A 21,359-nucleotide genomic window follows, 5' to 3' on the forward strand; every position below is an offset into this window, starting at 1 on the left:
TGTGTCATTTCTTTTATATCTTGTTGCAGACTTATTTTCCGTTACCTCCCTTCCTTTACATGTATGCTTATGTGTGCTCATTTCAGCTAAGAGCGAAAGGTGGCATCGGCCCGATTGTTCATGTGCGTGATGGGATTGCTTGTTGTGTTTGGTTGGAGACCTTTAATTTATCTTTATCTTCGATGTCCTTGCTCAAGTTCGTGCTCTAAATTGTGTTTTGTCGCTGATACTGTATGATTCATGTCCATCTTTCTGCACGATATGAATACTTGTTATGCAGTGAGTAAGTTGTTTACGTTGTGTGTTTGGACTGGGTGTGCCATGCCCCTTTTGCGGCAATCCAGGTTTCTGATTTGTGCTTTCAGATCGAACTCATGAGCCGTTGACAGAAGCATTTTATGCTGTACGAATCATCTCGTCGTGTGTCGTGCCACTGCACTATAGTACTTTATATTTCGTATGCTGGTCTCTATGTGTGCGCGTGAGTGTGGTGTGATTACCGGACCTATGCTACTTTTCAGTATCTAGATATTATTTTTATTATCATCATTGTTCTCGTTGTGTCTTTCTTTCATTTCTGGCCTTCCTAGCTGATTTATCTGGTTGTTTTGGATTTTAACCTTATTTTTACGCCTTTCTGCCTCGTGTTTATTTACTTCTTGTTACTGTCGCAAACCTTTTCTTTACTGTCTTGTGTTCCATGATTGTTATTTTCAGCCGGTCTTGATTTTGCTGGCATCTTTGATTTTATTGGCGATTTAAGCTCCATGGGGATTGTTTTAAAATAGGTGAGAATATAGATTCTGATTATGTATCTCGCGATGGTTATTTTTTTTATTTCGACAAAGAAATACTTTGGAATCTGATCTTGATCGCTGTGCTCACTATGCGGTGTGAGAAATAGTATATTATAAAACGAATTCCTCTACCATGCTCTCTAGAAGTATACTGAAGAATTACGAGATTGTGTAACACTCCCTTTGGATGGACCTTTGTTGAACATCATGTACGTAACTGACTTCCCTTATCCCTAGTTATGTGTTCTTTTATGCCAGTCTTGTACTGATTTCTTCCTTGTTTGTGATAATATATCTGTTTCATTTAAATTAACCCTAGATCTGCGTTATTTTGTTATTATTTTAGGGACGTGCCCCTTTAACTCTGTTTATAAGTCTAAGAGGCCCAGATTCAGCTCCTGGCGATTTTCTTAGCCAGTTTCGACCGATCCATTGAAAACAGGTAGTAGTAAATAAGTTTGCTGATTTTTCATCCCTTCCTTCTTACTATACTTCACCATTTCAGATCTAATTTAATCTATTCCCGCTGTTTTAGGACAATGGAGTTTATTTACCATCCTTTCTACTTCCTCAAGCGTAATTTCACCAATATCATTTTCCTACTTCCCATGAGCTTGATTGTTCGCGACGTCATCAGGAAGATTTTCTTTTATGTTGAAAAGATTTTCAAAATATTCCTTCCACCTTTCCAGTGATTCCCTAGGATCTATTATGAGTTCACCTGATTTACCCAAAACATTATTAATTTCCTTTTCCTCTCCCTTTCTTAGATTCTTCTTTTACAGCCCAGAAAGGTTTCCTTGATGCCTGTTATTACCAAATTCTTCCCACGACTTCTTCTTGGATTCAACAACTATTTGTTTCGGTATGTTTTTTTCATCTACGTACAATTCCCTGTCTGCATCAGTACGTCGTATGAAACGAAGTGTAAAAATTAAGACGACATCAGTTTGAATTTGTTCCATCATTCAGGTCTTCTGTTGATAGTATTCATTGTTAAAAATTACAACAGTTTTTGGAATCAGTACACATTTCACTATACATTGTGAAAAACAGCTTTCTGTATGAAACAACACTTATGCAGTATTGGGGCCAGTTTCGAAGTCCCTTAATTAACTGACTGCCAAATTTAAATCATCATTCTATGAAATATATCCTTCATATCTCCTTCGTAGAAGGAGTGGGGTAGTATCAAACACTACAATTTATCGATTTAATGCATGCACCTAGACATGAAAGAGATGTTGAAGATACGTACAGAAACATCTCTGGTGAATACCTTGCTTCTGAGTGCAAGCTTTTAAAATCTTGTGATGTTTTTAAAGAGTGTCACTGTGTCATCGCAATCAGTGTTTAGGAAATCATTAATATGTTGTTCCATGCAGAGCTTTAAATAATTTAACTCGTTTATCCAATGATGTAAAGAATAACTAAAAGAAGTCAAATGGATTAGTAAACACTTAAGTACCGGTACTGAACATCTTGTACATAGCCTATTTCCTAAAATCCAGCAATTTTCTTTAGAAGGTTTCTTATAACCATTTAGGCACACTTAAATCTTTGAAAATTATCATAGGCATCTTGACAGTAGGAATGTCTTTATTTTGAAGACCGTAAAACCAACCGTTATCAATGTCAATGTTGCTTGAAAATTCAAGTAATTTTACGTCATTTATTTACTGTATTTAATCTGACCCAGGAATTCTAGGTTTGCCAAATGCCAGTGAATATTTTATGAAAAATGATAAATCATATTATATATATAAACTTTATTGCGCACAAGTTGTGCAGTATTAGGATAATTAATCAATACAGAGGTCTATGATTGATTTCACACGATTTTTACACGACAGTACGTGATATCGGTCACAATGTTTATCACAGAGTTCACATATGCACATCGAGCCCGGGTCGTGGTATGTCTTCGACCTACATATTTTGTGATGGTAGCCATGGACTGCCATGGAATTTACAAAATGTCTCAGCTCCTGGTTTGTGCCGGTCCATGCTCTGTTCATCATGGCCTCTGAAGAGTAGAACTCTGGCCATATCTCCTTCTTTTTCTTCTCCCTCTCTAACCGCAGTTTCTTCCAGTTCTCTGTACAGGGCAGATTGAATTTCCATCTCAGGTCCTCTATTAGAAATGTTTCTCTCGCGAGTTCGTACGCTAGTCTTGACTTGGTGTACTTTGAAATTCCGAGGGCTGCTTTCAAGAATCTGGCTTTCACTTTTTCCATTCGTATTAGGTCTTTATAGCTTAACTTTTCCCATGTTATCTCTATTCCGTATGTTAGAATAGGAACGATTTTGGCTTCAAAGAGGGCTATAGCTGTTTCCAGGGAAAGTTGTCTTAATGGCATGATGTCGTAGATGGCTTTGGTTGCGGCAGCTGCTCGTTGTGTTGTGTGAATTCTGAATGAGTGTGCTGTTGTCTGGACCGTTACGCCCAGATATTTGAAGCTGCTCGTAGTTTGTAGAGGTTCATGTTTGAGGTAAATTTTGTCCCTTGCAGATAGGCGTCCTCCTTTCCTGAAGACCATGTGTACTGTCTTTTCTGCGTTTATTTGCAGTCCGTTGTATTCAGCCCATGTTCCTAGAGCATTTATTCCTTTCTGGAGTTCGTTAGTATCGTGAGAACCCATCACCATGTCGTCTGCGTATATATAAATCTTGAGGGACGGAGCGGAAGTTCTTATTGCTTGGACCACGTCATGTGTGGCTACGTTGAACAGAAGGGGACTAAGGGGGTCTCCTTGTAACACTCCGTTTGTCTGTATAATTTCTTGCGAGGTTGTTACGTTGTCTGAAATTATGATGGTGTTTTTACTCAGGATGTTGTGTATCAAGACGCTTAGTTCCTTATTTTGTTCCACCATCTGTTCTAGTTTGGCGCATGTTAAGGTCCTGTTGAGATTGTCGAACGCTTTTGTAAAATCGACAAATACTGCGTGGAATTTTCCTTTTGGGAATCTTATATCCTCCTCGATGTCGTCTATGAGGTTTTTGACTGCATGTAGGGTGCTTCGGTTTTTCCTGAATCCAAATTGTTCCTCTGGGATCTTGTTGTCGATTTCCTCTGTTAGTCTTATCTTCACAAGATTCGTCAGAATTTTGAGAAAGTTGTTCTCTAGCGCGATACCCCGGTACGAGTTTGGGTCAACTGGTTCTCCTTTTCCCTTGTATATCATTCTAATTTTCGAGGTTTTCCAGCTCACCGGGATTTGTCCTTTATACAGACATAAGTTCATCATGTTCGTGATTGCTGGGATTAAAACTTCCGAGGCTGCTTTGATGTGCTCGTTAAATATCCCATCCGGGCCTGCTGCCTTCTTGTTTTTCCAATGTTGATATAGTGTTTCTAATTTCCTCTGTTGTAAATCTTCTGATGTCATCGTATTGTCTTGTTATTTCATGAGCTTCGTTGACACTTTATTGGTTTAGGATGTTTGTGAAGTGAGCCTCCCAGATTGGCATCTCTATTTTCCCCATTGTCTGTGACTGTCGTGGCTTTAGAGCAATGTAGGGGTTTTCTTTTGCTTCTTCCACCATTCTTCTAGCCTCGAGTTCTGTGAAATCGTCTCGTTTCTTCTTTAGAAGGTTTTTATATTCTTTTCTGAGTCTGCTATATGTGATCATATTAATCTTAAAAAATAACGTAAGTTATAATTAAACGTGTCAAATAACATGAACTCCATTTAAATGATGTCGAAGAATCGTAAACGAGGTATTTTATTACTGAGACGACTATCTCACCTTGGACATTTCTCGACAGTTGCTATTTTGTCAACATGTCACGAAATATTTGGGAATTGTTCGCCTCGCACCAAAGAAAAGTTCAGTTACAGTAATTTATCCAACAAATCTCCATACCTTAATTGTGTCTTCTTCACATCATGCCTTCAATTTATTTTGAAATATTTGCTCTCCTTCCTTCTGGCGAGTTTCATTTGTTGGAAGTTGGTTATGGCAAGTACGAGGGTTGCTCAGGAAATATTGTTGACAGAGCATCACAAGTAAATTCTGCTTTACCTTTACGAACAGTTAAAATAGAACCCTTTGGTCTCTTTGAGGTGTCTACCCAAATTATATATTTTTGAGAGAAATGTCTAATACACACACAAGCATATTTTCCGGGTTCAGAATCATTTCGGTGCACATCACGGATCCACCTATCAAGTATTTTATTGTCAAATGCTGAGACGGATACTTCTTTATTTGTACGGTAATTATATGCACACATTCAGGCGCATTGCACATTTTTATGCAGTAAAGGAAAGCTATATTTACACGTCATAATAATAATAATAATAATAATAATAATAATAATAATAATAATAATAATAATAATTTAAAACCCTGTGGCAAAATTCATAAATGTTCAATGGGTTCACATAATGTAACAATGCTTGCTTTGGCAGTGGGAAGGCGCTCAAATTACAACACAAAAGTAGTAAAAACTTATACTTCAGAAATTATTTACTGATGTTTTCTTTCAGAATGATTTTCTTGAAAACACTAACGAAGATGCTTAGCAATGTATTATTAACAACAAAAACAACAATAATAACAAAGTATTATCACACTATCAAGACTTGATTGCTTCTATGCTTTTATGTGGCCGTTGGGTAAACGGAGAGAACTTATCAGGAGCCATTCCTTAGGGGATATTGATATTCTAAAATGAATGTCTTTCGAATGCGTTGTATTCCTTTCGCTTGTGCTGTAAGTGTACCAAATATAATGTATTACAGAGAGAGAGAGACCCACTATGAGTTTTGTATCAGGTTATTTCTGGTGAAGCTCAAATACTGAAAACCACTAGTCTAACATTAATGTAATATTTATACTTACCTGTAGATGTCTTGAGTTCGACTTTACTGGAAATATTGAATCATGGGTATGCTGGTTTACAAGTAGCCTAGTACGCTACTTCCATGCAATGAACAAACACAGGTAAATAGGAAATACAATTTCAGAACATAATATTAATCAGCAAAATAGATAATTTAATATGTCAGTTATACAAGTATTTCGATACATGTTTGTACGGTCCCAGGGTTCAATTACCGCAAATCGTTCCACTATTCCGTTAAGTTCGACTATTGAGCGTGCCTCCATATCCTCCTTGGGTTGCGGGATATTGCTTACAGCGATGATGTCTGCTTGCCGAGGTCCAATTTCCTCTTCAGTTCCATCATGTCCTCCACGATTTGTGAATGATGTTCAAAAGAATGTTATTTTACATCACCCAAAATTCTGAGACTACATTGTTAGAAAGTCTGTAACACATCCACAATTTCGGGACGATGTTCTAAGGAATGTCCTTTCACATCGTCCAAAATTTGGATACCATATTCTTAGAAATGTTCTAGCACGTTTATCCACATTTCGGGAAGGCTTTTCTAAGAATTCTTGCACTTCGTCTAAAATTTGGTGACGATGTTTTAAGCGATTTGGGGGCAGTTTTCTTAGAAGTATTTCATCACATCGTCGGTAATTTGAAGCCGATGATCCTAGAACGTTTTACTACACCGTCGACAGCTTGTATCCGATAACATGTCCTGTTACGCTGTCCATAATTTGGAACCAACGGTTTAAGAAATGTTATTTCACATCGAGCACAAGGAGTTTCCACAATGTTTCAACTCATCAACTATTTGGGGATGAAAACCTTAGAATAAATCTATCAGTTTGAGAACGATATTCTCGTAAATGTTGTATCGCATTATCATCAATTGAAGGGTCAGGGGAAAAAAAGCAGGAGATCAATATTTGTACAACTTGAGAAAAAGCAACTTTTGTGCTTGAATTCCCTATTTCTCTCCCCTAACAGCGAAACTTTGAGTGCTAATTTCTCCTGACTTGCCTGCTTTTTTTTTTTCCATTTCCGACCTCTCGATAGATGCGCATGATCACTCTGAAGCGGACTGTAACAATATCTCAATTTCGATGAAAAAGTGACTTGCCTGGTTTTTTCCCCTGACCCTTCAATTTAGATAAGGTATTCTGGGAAATGCTCCATCATATAATCAATTTGGGGACGTTGTTCAGGGAAATGTTACATCATATTATCAGTTTGGAGACGATGTTCCCGCTAAATATTCCACGATATCAACAATTTAGAGATGTTTGTTGGTAAATGTTCCATTACATCATCATTGTTGGGACGTTGTTCTGTGTAATATTCCATCATTTTGGGGGTGCTGTTCTGTGAAATTAATATATTCACTCTGTTCTGATACATCGTTTTCACTGTCGGGATGCTCTCGTGGAAAATGTTCCTTCAGATTGTTCTCAGTTTGGGGATGCTGTTTCAGGAAGTGTTCTATCACACCATCATCAATATCGAGAAACTGTTCAGAAGAATGTTCTATTACTCCATTATCAGCATTGGGACCCTCTTCTGAGAAATGGTCTATTTCTCCGTGTTGTCGTACTTGGGGCTGATCTGGTAAAGTTTTTATCACTTCATCTCTTCCATGCTGATCTGCGAACAGTTTATCTATCTCGACTGCAGTAAGGGGACGGGTGTACGGGGCAGGTATATTCATAATCTCTTCATCCTTCAGTTTTGAAAAACATCTGCCACTGAGAACTCTGCAGGGGCCGTCCTCTGATGGACCCTTAGAAGGATGTTCCATACCACTAGGTCTTGCAGCAATAAGTAGAAATTCTGTTGTTGTAAGGAGCAGGAATACCAGTTTCTGCAACAAAAAGTAAATCAATTGTGAGAACTCTAACAAAACTGCGATGGCATTTAGGGTAACACAACTAATGAAACTTTGAATTCTCACACCCTTTTTAACTAGTAGTCTAGTGCAGACCGGTGATCTGATAAAAATCAACTTGTGGATGGAGATGACATCACTTAGATAGCCGAAAGTAAGAACGACTTGGAGGGCACCAAAATGACATTTGATGAAAAGAGTGAAAGGATGGTACTGCATCTTAAATAGCAAAACCAAGATTTTTATGACAGCATTACCATCTTTCTGCTGCTGTGGTGTAGTGGTTAGTGTGGTTAGCTGCCTCCCCCGGAGTCCCGGGTACTATTCCCGGCTTTGCCACTAAATTTCAAAAGTGGTACGAGGGCTGGAAAGGGGTCCACTCAGCCTCGGGATGTTAGGTGAGTAGAGGGGGTTCTATTCCCACCTCAGCCATCCTCGAAGTGGTTTTCCGTGGTTTCCCACTTCCCCTCCAGAAAAATGCCGAGGTGGTACCTAATTTAAGGCCACGGCCGCTTCCTTCCCTCTTCCCTGTCCATACCTTCCAATCATCCCATACCCTACAAGGCCCCTGTACAGCATAGCAGGTGAGACAGCCTGGGCGAGGTACTGGTCCTCCTCCCCAGTTTCACCCTCGACCCAAAGTCTCACGTTCCAGGACACTGCCCATAACGTGGGATCCCTCGCTGAGTCCGAGGGAAAAACCAACCCTGGAGGGTAAACGGATTAAGAAAGAAAGAAAGAAAGAAAGAAAGAAAGAAAGAAAGAAAGAAAGAAAGAAAGATTACCATCTTGTATCAAGATTGATAAGTAAATCATCAAATTGATCGACAATTTGCCTTCAAGCATCACCTGTGTCTGAATGATTTCAGCGGTCCAGAAATTCTCCGAAGATTAATACTTGACAGGGCAGCATTCAAGGGCCTAGATAAGACCTTCGGATGCTCAGCTATGTCTGTGCATTCTAAGGTTAGAATGGCTAAAACGTTAGTCTTTCCCGTCGTGACGTATGGTTGTGAAAGAGGAGTCTTAAAAAAGCCAAAGAAGAAGCCAATTGATGCATTTGAACTGTGGTAATGGAGAAGAATTTTAGATTTACCTTGGACGAACATGAAGACAAACAAGCAGGTCATTCAGCAGATTTATTCGATCTGTTCCGCGGGGCATTTATCATAAAAATCAACATCACCACCGCCACCACCACCACTCTTTCTTTCTTAATCTGCTTACCCTCCAGGGTTGGTTTTCCCTCGGACTCGGCGAGGGATCCCACCCCTATCGTCTCAAGGGCAGATTCCTGGAGCTTCAAACTCTCGTCGGGGGATATAACTGGGGAGGATGACCAGTACCCCGCCCAGGCGGCCTCACCTGCTATGCTGGACAGGGGCCTTGGTGGGGGATGGGAAGATTAGAAGGGATAGACAAGGAAGAGGGAAGGAAACGGCCGTGGCCTTAAGGTAGGTACCATCCCGGTATTTGCCTGGAGGAGAAGTGGAAAACCACAGAAAACCAGTTCCAGGATGGCTGAGGTGGGAATCGAACCCACCTCTACTCAGTTGACCTCCCGAGGCTGAGTGGACCCCGTTCCAGCCCTCGTACCTCTTTTTCAAATTTTGTGGCAGAACTGGGAATCGAACCCGGGCCAACGGAGGTGGCAGCTAATCACACTAACCACTACACCACAGAGACGGACACCACCACCACCACTTACAAGGTTATATCTGTCATATTTTAAGCACATCGTGAGACGGCCCGATTCCTTGGAAGGAGTATTATTCAAGCAAAAGTAGAGGGGAGTAGGAGACGACGGCAGCCAGCTCCAAGATTGATAGACTCCATGGAACATGCAAAGAATATGTCACTGGAAGATCTGAAAGCTTCATGGAAATTAGGAACATCCATTTAGTAACCAAGAATCACTCTGGGGGTTGGAGCAGGGTTCTCTCAGCCTTGTGATATCAAATGAGAAGATCCAGTCATAACAGCCGAGCAATATACAACTGAGGAATCGTCAAGCTGAGTGCGTGATACTAAAAAAACTGCAGGCCATCTGGCTGGATATCAGCAGTCTTATATAAGAAGCCAAGGCACTCTAAGGGCTGAATGGGTCGATGGCTGTTAAACAGGTAATAACTCCCAGTGTGGATCAGTGGCATAGTGTCGGGCTGCGGATCGTTAGATCGTGGGTTCAAACACGAAGAGGGAAGCCAGAATTTTGTACAGTAGAAGAAAGTCTATTTGATACTCCCATGTCCTACGAGGTCGACATTTGGGGACACATTTGTTGTTTATCCGATAAAGTTAATTAAAAAATCAGCATCGAAATTGACACGCACGGAACCTAAGTGGCGTCAAATCAAAAAGTTTCCACACAAAGTATCTGATGCCACATTATTATTATTATTATTATTATTATTATTATTATTATTATTATTATTATTATTATTATTATTATTATTACCGAGCTCGATAGCTGCAGTCGCTTAAGTGCGGCCAGTATCCAGTATTCGGGAGATAGTAGGTTCGAATCCCACTGTCGGCAGCCCTGAAAATAGTTTTCCGTGGTTTCCCATTTTCACACCAGGCAAATGCTGGGGCTGTACCTTAATTAAGGCCACGGCCGCTTCCTTCCCACTCCTAGCCCTTTCCTGTCCCATCGTCGCCACAAGACCTATCTGTGTCGGTGCGACGTAAAGCAACTAGCAAATTATTATTATTATTATTATTATTATTATTATTATTATTATTAAATGCGTAATTCCTTAGAACCTCGAGTAACGAAGCTATCCATGAACAACAGACTGTTTCGTTTCTCCTTTCCTACAAGTACAGTCCTAGTTACCAACTTGCAATAGTAGATACGGGTATTTCTCTTTCACAAATCTCCGTCCGGCTGCTTGTCTGAATGGTCAGCGTATTGGTCTTCGGGTCAGAGGGCCCCGGATTCCATTCGCGGTGGATTCAAGGATTTTAACGGTGTATTGCCATTTCCTCTGGCTCGGGAACTGGGTGTTTTTGTTCGTTTTAATACACATCCGCATTCACATATAACACAGAACACTGCCAGACACCACAGAAGCACGCAGTAGTGAATATATCCCTCCATGTAGGTTTGGCGTCAGGAAAGGTATACAGCCGTAAACTTATTCCACACTTAAAGTGCCATTGTAATTGCAATAATGTGTAATTGTGATAATACCAGGAAGAAGAATAACATCGGTTACAAATGGTGATCCCTTTGCACATCGAGCCTAGGTTTGCGTTGAAAAGGAGTCCCAGGTACCTTGGATAATCTCATTTTTAAACTTTGAATAATTTTTGAAGGATAGCTCGTTTCGTAGTGGGCATAGTAAAAGGCACTAACTCTCAAAAACATCAAAACCTATCCATACGACCCAATCAGCGAAATCATAGATTGTGAAAGGAATAATATAGGAAAGGAATAACAGTGGAAAATATCTCTGCTTTCTGGTTCAGCCCACGAATCACTACTGGAAATTATGCGCCTGGTCAACAAAACTCTCAGTTATTTCATTTATACGTCTGTATTAAATATTGTTACGTGCCAGCCCTATGGTCGCCCCTTTCGGTACTTCAAGGAAACGGCTAGTGAGTCAGACGACCACGGATATCCCAGCCGGCCTGGAGGGCGGGACCGGCCTTTCGTGTATTGTTCTCCTCGGCTGGTTTACCAGTGAGTCTCTGAAAATTGCAACGAGAATGTTTCGTCTCTAGCCACGTCGCGAATATTCTGGTACACGTCACCCGAGCTATAAAAAGGGAGGCTAACAGTGGACAGTCGGCCAGTCTTGGTCTCCGTGGTGGAGTCAGTGTTAGAGTCACTGTGGGACTAATTGTTGATGATGATGATGCTTGTTGTTTTAAGGGGCCTAACAGCGAAGGTCATCGGCCCCTAATGGTACGAAACGAAAGAACAAAAATTACAAAGGCATCCACTGACCAAAATAAAAATAAAAAAGTCATGAAGAATGAATGGATGGACAGGAACCCAACAAAACACAAAACAAACAAAAACAAAAACCAGTGGATCGGAGTCAATAGAGAACGAAAATAACAGTATTACCGACCAAGGTACCACTTATAAAGCACAATGATGCTTGGTGTCTAAAGGTGGTGCAAAATCCACGTCTAAGGCCCCACAGAATGGTACATGTCGCGAGTAAAATAGAACCATGGTATGTGTCATGTTGGGGTATTAATCAGAAGTAGCGAAGACTCACGGTGTTCCACAAAAGATGGTACTACTCACAAGTATTGTACTTCGTACAGGTAACGCAGACCTATGGTGTTTCGCACACAATGGCGTCACTTACAGCCAACGCAAACCGATGAGTTTCCTCACCTAGGGTACTAGTCACGGGTGCCGGTCCCAAGGGCCCCGTGGTGTTCCGCACATAGTGAGTACTAATCACAGGCAACGCAGACCCACGGTGTCGCTCATATAGTGGTACAACTCACAGGCTACGCCCAGACCCGCGGTGTTGCCCACATGGGTACAACGCACGGGTACTGGAATCCACCAGGCCAGGCTTTTTACTGCAACGAATCACAAACATATTTCGTACCATATTAGTGATACTACTCGCAAGTACATGCAACCCATGGTGGTCCCCGCATGATGGTACGAATCAAGAGTAGTTGCATGGTTCTAATTCATTCATCCCTTGGTCGCCCCTTTTAGTCGCCTCGCACGACAGGCAGGGGATACCGTGGGTGTATTATTCGTCAGCCTCCCCCACCCACAGGGGGTGTGTGTTTGGTCCGCGAGAGGTATTTTATTTCCCTCAAGTCCGCCGGCAAGCCGGTTAGGACCCCCCTATCCGCCACCTGGGACGCGCCACGTGGGAGTATCACCTCTCCCCCTGCTACGCCTGCGTAGCAGGTTCGTGGGGGACTAATTGTTGAAGTCGATGTTAGACTCAGTGTGTTGGGGTGCTGATGATGATGATGATGCTTGTTGTTTTAAGGGGCCTAAGATCGAAGGTCATCGGCCCCTAATGGAACGTGATGGACGACATGATACATGATATTCAAAATTTTTAAAATGTATCCACTGACAAGAGTTAAAGAAAATATGGTGATGAAAAAATGAGTATGAGATTAAAACAGTAGTGGATCTAATTCGCAATGCCTTATTTTCTAATAAAATAAGAGAAAACACAGGGAGAAAAGGGATAAGGCATTGCCTGGTGGTGCATATATATATATATATACTTCATTTACATTAGACGTTAAAATAACACATTAAAATACGCAACACAAACTAAAATGAAGTCAATAGGTTAAAAGCACAATTATAATATGGCACTGTTACAATGGAATTGTATTGGTTATGATAGGCACCTAGCTGAGCTGCGCCAGCTCATTAGCGAGTATTCGGCGAGTATAGTCTGTATTCAAGAAACAAATTTCCGACCAGATCATCATTCAGTATTGAGAAATTTTCGACTATACTCGACAGAACGACATTATGCTCACCGGGCTTCTGGTGGCGTTGGCATTTTTGTCCGTTCTGATACCTACAGCGAGGAGGTTCCAATAAGAACCCCGCTGGAGGCCGTAGCTCTTCGCGTTCCGCTGCCTGTCATAACAACAGTGTGTAATGTTTATTTTCCACCAGGCCAGTTTCTCAACATCAATGATGTCACTGACCTTGTCGATCAACTTCCACCTCCCTTCCTCTTGTTGGGCTCCCACGATAATTTACTGTCAAAAAGGAGCCCAAGAAATCGGTAAGTGTCAACAACTGGAAGAACGACATTACCTAGATAAAGCTCAGGATGAGGGTGAAGTGTACGTTGACGACAAAAGTGGACAACGGAGGTCTTTGCGGCAGAAAACCGAAAGCCATGTTCTAAGGTCCACTTCTCCACCCTCCTAATAGCTTGCTGTAACTGTCGCTCTGCGACTGCCATACTGCACGAGCTATAGTGCAGAGCAAAATCATCCACATATAGGGACGGTATTACGGCTGGACCAGCAGCAGCGACAATACCGTTTATGGCAATCGCGAACAGAGTGACACTAAGAACCGATCCCTGTGGGACTCCATTTTCTTGAACGTGGTATTGCGAATATGTCCTCCCTACTCGGACACGGAATAGACGGAGGGACAAAAAATTCGCAATAAATACCGGCAAGTTACCTCGGAATCTCCATTGATGCAGGACTGAAAGGATGCCATATCGCCAGGTGGTGTCGTAGGCCTTCTCCAAGTCAAAGAAGACAGCTACCAAGTGCTGTTTGCGGAGAAACGCATCCTGGATAGAGCTCTCCAGGCGTACCAAGTGGTCTGTGGTGGATCGAGCGGCTCGAAATCCACATTGGTACTCGGACAAGAGTCCTTGTTTCTCCAGACACCACACGAGTCTGCGATTTACCATCCTCTCAAATAGCTTACACAAGCAATTTGTAAGACAAATCGGTCTGTAACTTCCTGCATACTTAGGATCTTTGTCAGGCTTGAGGACCGGGATGACTATGCCCTCTCGCCACTGAGACGGAAAATCACCCTCTGTCCAGATTCGGTTGAACACACGAAGGAGATATAGTAAACTATCATCACTAAGGTGTTTCAACATCTGGTTATGGATGTTGTCCGGTCCAGGAGACGTGTCCTTGCAAAGCGCTAAGGCGCTGCGGAGTTCCCACTCCGTAAAGGGCACGTTGTAGTCCTCTGAAGCTTGGGTGGCAAAACTAAGGTGATGACGTTCTGCCTCCCGCTTCAGAGGGAGGAAATCAGGATTGTAATTCCCGGAGCCAGAGACATCCGCGAAATGACTAGCGAGATGGTTAGCAATCGCGAGGGGATCAGTGGCGACACTGCCTGCAATGGAAATTCCCGGTACAGCAGATGATCCTTGAATACCCGAAATTCGTCGAAGTTTCGTCCACACTTGAGATGATGGAGTATGTGACGTCATGGACGACACATATCTCTCCCATGAAGCCTTCTTACTTTGTCGAATAAGAACTCGCGCCTTAGCGCGGAGTTTCTTAAATGTTACCAAGTTGGCCACAGTAGGCTGTCTACGGTAGCGCTTATGAGCGCGACGGCGTTCTTTGATGGCTGCTGCTATTTCATCGTTCCACCAAGGAACGAGTTTTCGGCGAGGAGTCCCCGAGAAAAACGGAATGGACTCCTCAGCAGCAGCAAGAATAACTTTGGTGACATAAGTTATTTCCTCGCCGACGGTCCGCCTGATATCATCGTTAAAGACAGCTAGTGATGTGTACTTTGGCCAATCAGCGTGTTTAAGAATCCATCGAGGGGGAGCCTCGACGGATTTGTGGTTCATCAAAGTAAGAATGATGGGAAAATGGTCACTGTCACAAAGATCGTCGTGTGTGTTCCACCGAAACAGCGGAACCAACGTTCGGCTGCATAGACTTACGTCTATGCGAGTATATGTGCCGTAACGTACACTGAAGTGTGTTGGTTCCCCTGTGTTCAAAATACATAAATCCAGGTCTGTTACCAATGTTTCCAGCTCTCTTCCCCGGGGGCAAGGCGTCTCAGAGCCCCATATGGGGTGATGGGCGTTAAAATCGCCCAACAAGAGGAAGGGAGGTGGAAGCTGATCTAGAAGATCAGTGACATCATTAATGTTAAGAGGTAGCCCTGGCGGAAAATAGACATTACACACTGTTGTTATGACAGGCAGCGGAACGCGAACAGCTACAGCCTCCAGCGGGGTTCTTAGTGGAACCTCCTCGCTGTAGGTATCAGAACGGACAAAAATGCCAACGCCACCGGACGCCCGGTGAGCATAATGTCGTTCTGTCGAGTATAGTCGAAAATTTCGCAATACCGTATGATGATCTGGTCGGAAGTTTGTTTCCTGAATACAGACTATACTCGCCGAATACTCGCTAATGAGCTGGCGCAACTCAGCAAGATGCCTATCATAACCGTTACAATTCCATTGTAACAGTGCCATATTGTAAGTGTGGACTTCTGAGGATTAGGATAGGAGCAACGGAATGCTACCTAACCTAACCTACACTAACATCCCCATCCGAAGATGGAGATTCGTGCTCCATGTGCAGCTCCTCGTCATCAGACGAGGTGATGCAGGCCTTCAACTTCTTTGACGTAGTCCGGGTGCGGGGTTTATGCCCACGAGGGGAGCGCGCAGGTTTCCCCGAAGGAAGAGCTGCTGACGCAGAATCAGGCCCTCCAGGTGGAGGGCGTGACACCCCATTTGTGGGAGATTTGGAAGAGCGCCTATTAAGGGCGTTCTTCTTCCCCGCCGTCGATTCTTGTTTAGACGGGCTGGGAGTGGAGTTCCCAGCCCTGGTCGACGATGCCGCCTCCGCCGGCTTAGGCGCGGCTTTCGCCGACCGTGTAGGGGAAGGAGACGTTGTCTTCTTCCCCTTCTGTGCCGGCGTAGGTTTCTTAGCCGGCACAGGCAGATTGGTGGTCGAAGGCCGGGATGGACCAGCCTTCGAGCTTGTTCTCTTTGCGGCGTTGCTGGCAGGAGCAACCGCCGCCTTGGGCGCAGCGATCTTCTGGACAGGTGTTGCAGGTGAAAATGAGGAACCTGGCAGGGACTGAGCTATCAAGCTGAAGTCAAGTGTCTTGGCCGGTGCATTCAGGGAATTAAACTTACGGCGCGCTTCCTGGTAGGAAAGACCATCCAGGGTCTTGATCTCCTGGATCTTCTTCTCACTCAGATAGGTCGGACAGTTCCGATCCCGAGGAGAATGAAGACCAGAGCAGTTAGTGCACTTGTACGGAGGCGTGCATTCCTCCGCGCCGTGAGCTACTTTCCCACATGTACCACACACTGACTGATTCGAACAACGAGATACCATGTGTCCGAATCTCTGGCATTGATAGCACCGCATAGGAGGCGGGATGTACGGCCTCACATCGCAACGATAGGTTGTCACCTTGACTTTCTCTGGCAACACTGACAATTCGAAGGAGACTATAAACGCACCCGTGGCAACGTCTTCACCGTTGACTTTGCGTGTGATACGCCGGACGTGGGTCACGCCGCGGTGCTTCATGTCTTCCATCAATTCATCGTCAGTGTTCAGGACGAGATCGCGGTGGAAAATCACTCCACGAACCAGATTCAAGGTTTTGTGCTCTTCCACTTTGACGGGGATGTCGCCAAAGTGGTCGCACTTAAGCAACCGATCTGCTTGGAGCGCAGTGCTCGTCTTTAAAAGCAAACCACCATTGCGCATTTTCTTCAGGTCCTCCAGTTCACCGTAGACACCTTCAATGTGGCGACTAAAGAGAATCGATTTCACCAGCTTGAAGTCTTGCCCATCGGTCCTGGTAGCAACCAGGAACCTAGGGAAGCTGGAACCCAGACTAAGTCGCTGCGCTTGTTCCCAAGGGGTTGCCCCCCTTAGGGAATCAAAAGTTAAAGACTTGGGTAGCGAACTACCCGAGGTTGCTGGCGGAAGTTGTTTCGACGCCATCCCGAAAGTATCCTCCCCGAGTGCCACCCACTCCGATCAGGGGTCTCTGTAGCCGAACCAAGCAGCCAAGGCAATACCCACCTGGTCATAGCAGGTATTGCCCGGGGTCCGATGTTGAACGATGCCTAATACGTGATGACTGAGGCAATGAGCACTAGGACTCCCTTCCTCCAGTCACCCGCAATAGCATGTACCCCATAGCGTATACAGAGCACTAAATATAGAAAAAATAAATAAAAATAATTAATAATAATATGTCCTTCTGGCATTCGGCTGTGCGGGGACCTGCGTTGTCAGGCGGATACCACTGCCCGGGTACATGACACTCCCACCCGCCGCGTCCTGGGTGGTTGCTGGCACGGGCTTTTGAGCGTAGTCGCACACATAGGAGCTCCATCGCCGGGCAGCACGCACATCAGAATTTTGAGTGGTCTACATCTGACCCTCGGAAAAATAATAAAAAATAAAGAGGGGACCATGGCCACATAACCCTTTAAGTCGCCTTCTACGACAGGCAGGGATTACCTATGGATGTATTCAGCCTCTCCCATCCACAGGAGGTCCAACACATTATACCAAACCACAATCCATGTCCGCGCCAAGGTCGCCCCTTTTGTCGCCTCTTACGACAGGCAGGGGATACCGCGGGTGTATTCTACATGTGCGTCCCCCACCCGCAGGGGGTAGTGTGTTTGGTCCGCGAGAGGTATTTTATTTCCCTCAAGTCCGCCGGCAAGCCGGTTAGGACCCCCCTATCCGCCACCTGGGACGCGCCACGTGGGAGTATCACCTCTCCCCCTGCTACGCCATCGTAGTAGGTTCGTGGAATAAAATAAGAGAAAATACAGGAAAACAAAGGCATTGTCTGGTAGTACAGATATATACACATAATTTACGTTAGACTTTAAAATAACACAGTAAAATACGCAACGCAAACTAAATGAAGTCAATGGGATAAAAGCGCAATTGACACAAAAAACACTAGGAAAAAGGACATCATCAAACACGATAAAACAAACCACTATCCCTCATAAAGCGGATGACGAGGTCTGCTGACTGCTCGTCATCTCGCAAGATACGGGAGATTGTACTCGGAAGGTTAAGGCTACGGCGCAGATCGACCAGGTCCACACACTCCGTAAGGATGTGTACCACGGTAAGATGGTCGCCGCAGATACACACCGGAGGGGGTTCCCCTTTCAAAAGATGCGAGTGAGTCAAGATACCGTGGCCGATCCGAAAACGACATAATACCACGGCTTGACTCCGCGAAGCCCGAAGGGAAATCTTCCATACCTTCGTTGTTCCTTTTATCGTTCTCAGCTTATTGGGAAGTGGAATGGCCTGCCACTCCATCTCCCAATGGAACATAACCAGATGTCTCAGCTGAGAGCGAATATAACTTGCTGGAACCTTGAAAGGCAACGGGGGCAGTGTAACTGCCTCCTTGGCAGCCTGATCTGCTAACTAGTTTCCCTCTATGCCCATGTGGCTTGGGAGCCACACAAACGTAATTCTGGTGCCGGCATCCGAACACCCGGCCAGCAGGTCCTGGATCTGCTGCGCTAGAGGGTGCCGAGAGAAACAGGTATCAATAGACTGGAGCGAACTCAAGAAGTCAGTATACACAAGAAAGTGTCGGCGCTCATTGTACAGTGCGCGCGGCAGAGCTGCACAGATAGCTTAGAGCTCTGCTGTGTACACACTACAGGTTCCCGGGAGAGCAAAAAGGAATCTATCACTGACGACAACGAACGCACAGCCCACCTTCGTATCTGTCCTTGAACCATCCGTGTAGACGACGACTGAACCAGGATAGCGGCCAACAACGGACAGGAAGAGCCTCCGATAAATCGAAGGGTCCGTGTTCTCCTTCGGCCCAATGTGTAGGTCCAGGATTATTTCAGGTCGCCGTACTACCCACGGAGGTACCCCACATGGTTGTCTGACTAGGCAAGGGAATGAAGGTACATCAAACAATCTGTAACTGCTATCCAAGCGTATTCCAACCGGCCGCGTTGCTCGAGGACAAGCAGCGTACAGCAAACGGTTGCCATTGTTGAACACGCAAGGATAGCTTGGATGAAGTGGCATCTGACGCAAATTAGCAGCATAGGTAAGAAGATTTTGCTGGCGCCTCAGGTGTAAAGACGGCACAACAGACTCTGCAAGCAGGCTGACGATTGGGCGTGTACGAAAAACTCCCGTCGCCAACCTAACCCCGCCGTGGTGAATGCTGTTCAGCTTCGCAAGAACACTTGGTCTTGCTGAGCCATATGTTGCACTGCCGTAGTCTAACCTGGATAAAATGTGTGCCCTGTAAAATCGTAGGAGCACAGCGCGGTCAGCTCCCCAATTAGTGCTGCTAAGAAACTTCAAGAGATTAAGCCACTTGGTGCAATGCACTTTTAGCTCCCGCACGTGTGGCTCCCACGATAATTTACTGTCAAAAAGGAGCCCAAGAAATCGGTAAGTGTCAACAACTGGAAGAACAACATTTCCTAAATAAAGCTCAGGATGTTGGTGAACAGTACATTGACGGCAAAAGTGGACAATAGAGGTCTTTGCGGCAGAAAACCGAAAACCATGTTCTAAGGTCCACTGTTCCACCCTCCTAACAGCTTGCTGCAATTGTCGCTCTGCGACTGCCATACTGCACGAGCTATAGTGCAGAGCAAAATCGTCCACATATAGCGACGGTATTACTGCTGGATCGGCAGCAGCGACAATACCGTTTATGGCAATCGCGAACAGAGTGACACTGAGGACCGATTCCCTGTGGAACTCCATTTTCCTGAACGTGATATTGCGAATATATTCTCCCTACTCGGACACGGAATAGACGGAGGGACAAAACATTCGCAATAAATACCGGCAAGTTACCTCGGAATCTCCACTGATGCAGGACTGAAAGGGTACCATTTCGCCATGTGGTGTCGTAGGACCTCTCCAAGTCAAAGAAAACAGCTACCAAGTGCTGTTTGCGGAGAAACGCATCCTGGATAGAGCTCTCCAGGCGCACCAAGTGGTCAGTGGTGGATCGAGCGGCTCGAAAACCACATTGGTACTCAGACAAGAGTCATTGTTTCTCCAGACACCACAAGAGTCGGCGATTTACCATCCTCTCAAATATCTTACACAGGCAGTTTGTAAGACAAATCGGTCTGTAACTTCCTGCATAGTTGGGATCTTTGTCAGGTTTGAGGACAGGAATGACTATGCCCTCTCGCCACTGAGGCGGAAAATCACCCTCTATCCAGATTCGGTTGAACACACGAAGGAGATATGGAAGACTATCAACACTAAGGTGTTTCAACATTTGGTTATGCATGTGGTCCGGTCCAGGAGACGTGTCCTTGCAAAGCGTTAAGGCGCTGCGGAGTTCCCACTCCGTAAAGGGCGCGTTGTAGTCCTCTGAAGCTTGGGTGATAAAACTAAGGTGATGACGTTCTGCCTCCCGCTTCAGAGGGAGGAAATCAGGATGGTAATTCCCGGAGCCAGATACATCCGTGGAATGACTATCTAGATGGTTAGCAATCGTGGGAGGGTCAGTGGCGACAATGCCTGGAATGGAAATTCCCGGTACAGCAAATGATCCTTGGATATCCGAAATACGTCGAAGCTTTGTCCACACTTGAGATGATGGAGTATGTGACGTGATAGACGACACATATCTCTCCCATGAAGCCTTCTTACTTTGGCGAATAAGAACTCGCGCCTGAGCGCGGATTTTCTTAAATATTACCAAGTTGGCCACAGTAGGCTGTCTGCGGTAACGTTTGTGAACGCGAAGACGTTCTTTGATAGCTACTGCTATTTCTTCGTTCCACGAAGGAACGAATTTTCGGCGAGGAGTCCCCGATAAGAACGGAGACTCCTCAGCAGCAGCAAGAATAACGTGGGTGATATAAGTTAGTTCTTCTTCGACGGTCCGCCTGATATCGTCGTTAAAGACAGCTGGTGATGTGTACTTTGGCCAATCAGCATGTTTTAAAGTCCATCGAGGTGGTGCCTCGAAGGATTTTTGGTTCATCGAAGTAAGAATAATGGGAGAATGGTCACTGTCACAAAGATCGTCGTGTGTGTTCCACCAAAACATCGGAACCAACATTCGGCTGCATAGACTTACGTCTATGCGAGAAAATGTGCCATAACGTACACTGAAGTGTGTTGGTTCCCCCGTGTTCAAAATACATAAACCCAGCTCTGTTACTAATGTTTCCAGCTCTCTTCCCCGGGGGCAAGGCGTCTCAGAGCCCCAGATGGGGTGATGGGCGTTGAAGTCGCCCAACAAGAGGAAGGGAGGTGGAAGCTGATCTAGAAGATCAGTGACATCATTGATGTTAAGACGCTGGCCTGGTGGAAAATAAACATTACA

The 21,359-nt window shown here is 44.6% G+C and overlaps 1 protein-coding gene across 1 annotated transcript in view; it reads right to left on the reverse strand.

The window, feature by feature from the left end:
* Nucleotides 1-5,780: 5,780 nt before the first annotated feature.
* The window catches only part of LOC136872092 (uncharacterized), a 42,213-nt gene continuing 26,634 nt past the window's right edge, over nucleotides 5,781-21,359 (reverse strand). The window contains exon 2 of the mRNA XM_067145948.2: nucleotides 5,781-7,501. Coding sequence (XP_067002049.2) covers nucleotides 6,953-7,501 — 549 coding nt within the window. The 3' untranslated portion in view covers nucleotides 5,781-6,952. The remainder of the gene's footprint in view (nucleotides 7,502-21,359) is intronic.

Source organism: Anabrus simplex, chromosome 4 (assembly GCF_040414725.1).
Source record: "Anabrus simplex isolate iqAnaSimp1 chromosome 4, ASM4041472v1, whole genome shotgun sequence".
NCBI lineage: Eukaryota > Metazoa > Arthropoda > Insecta > Orthoptera > Tettigoniidae > Anabrus > Anabrus simplex.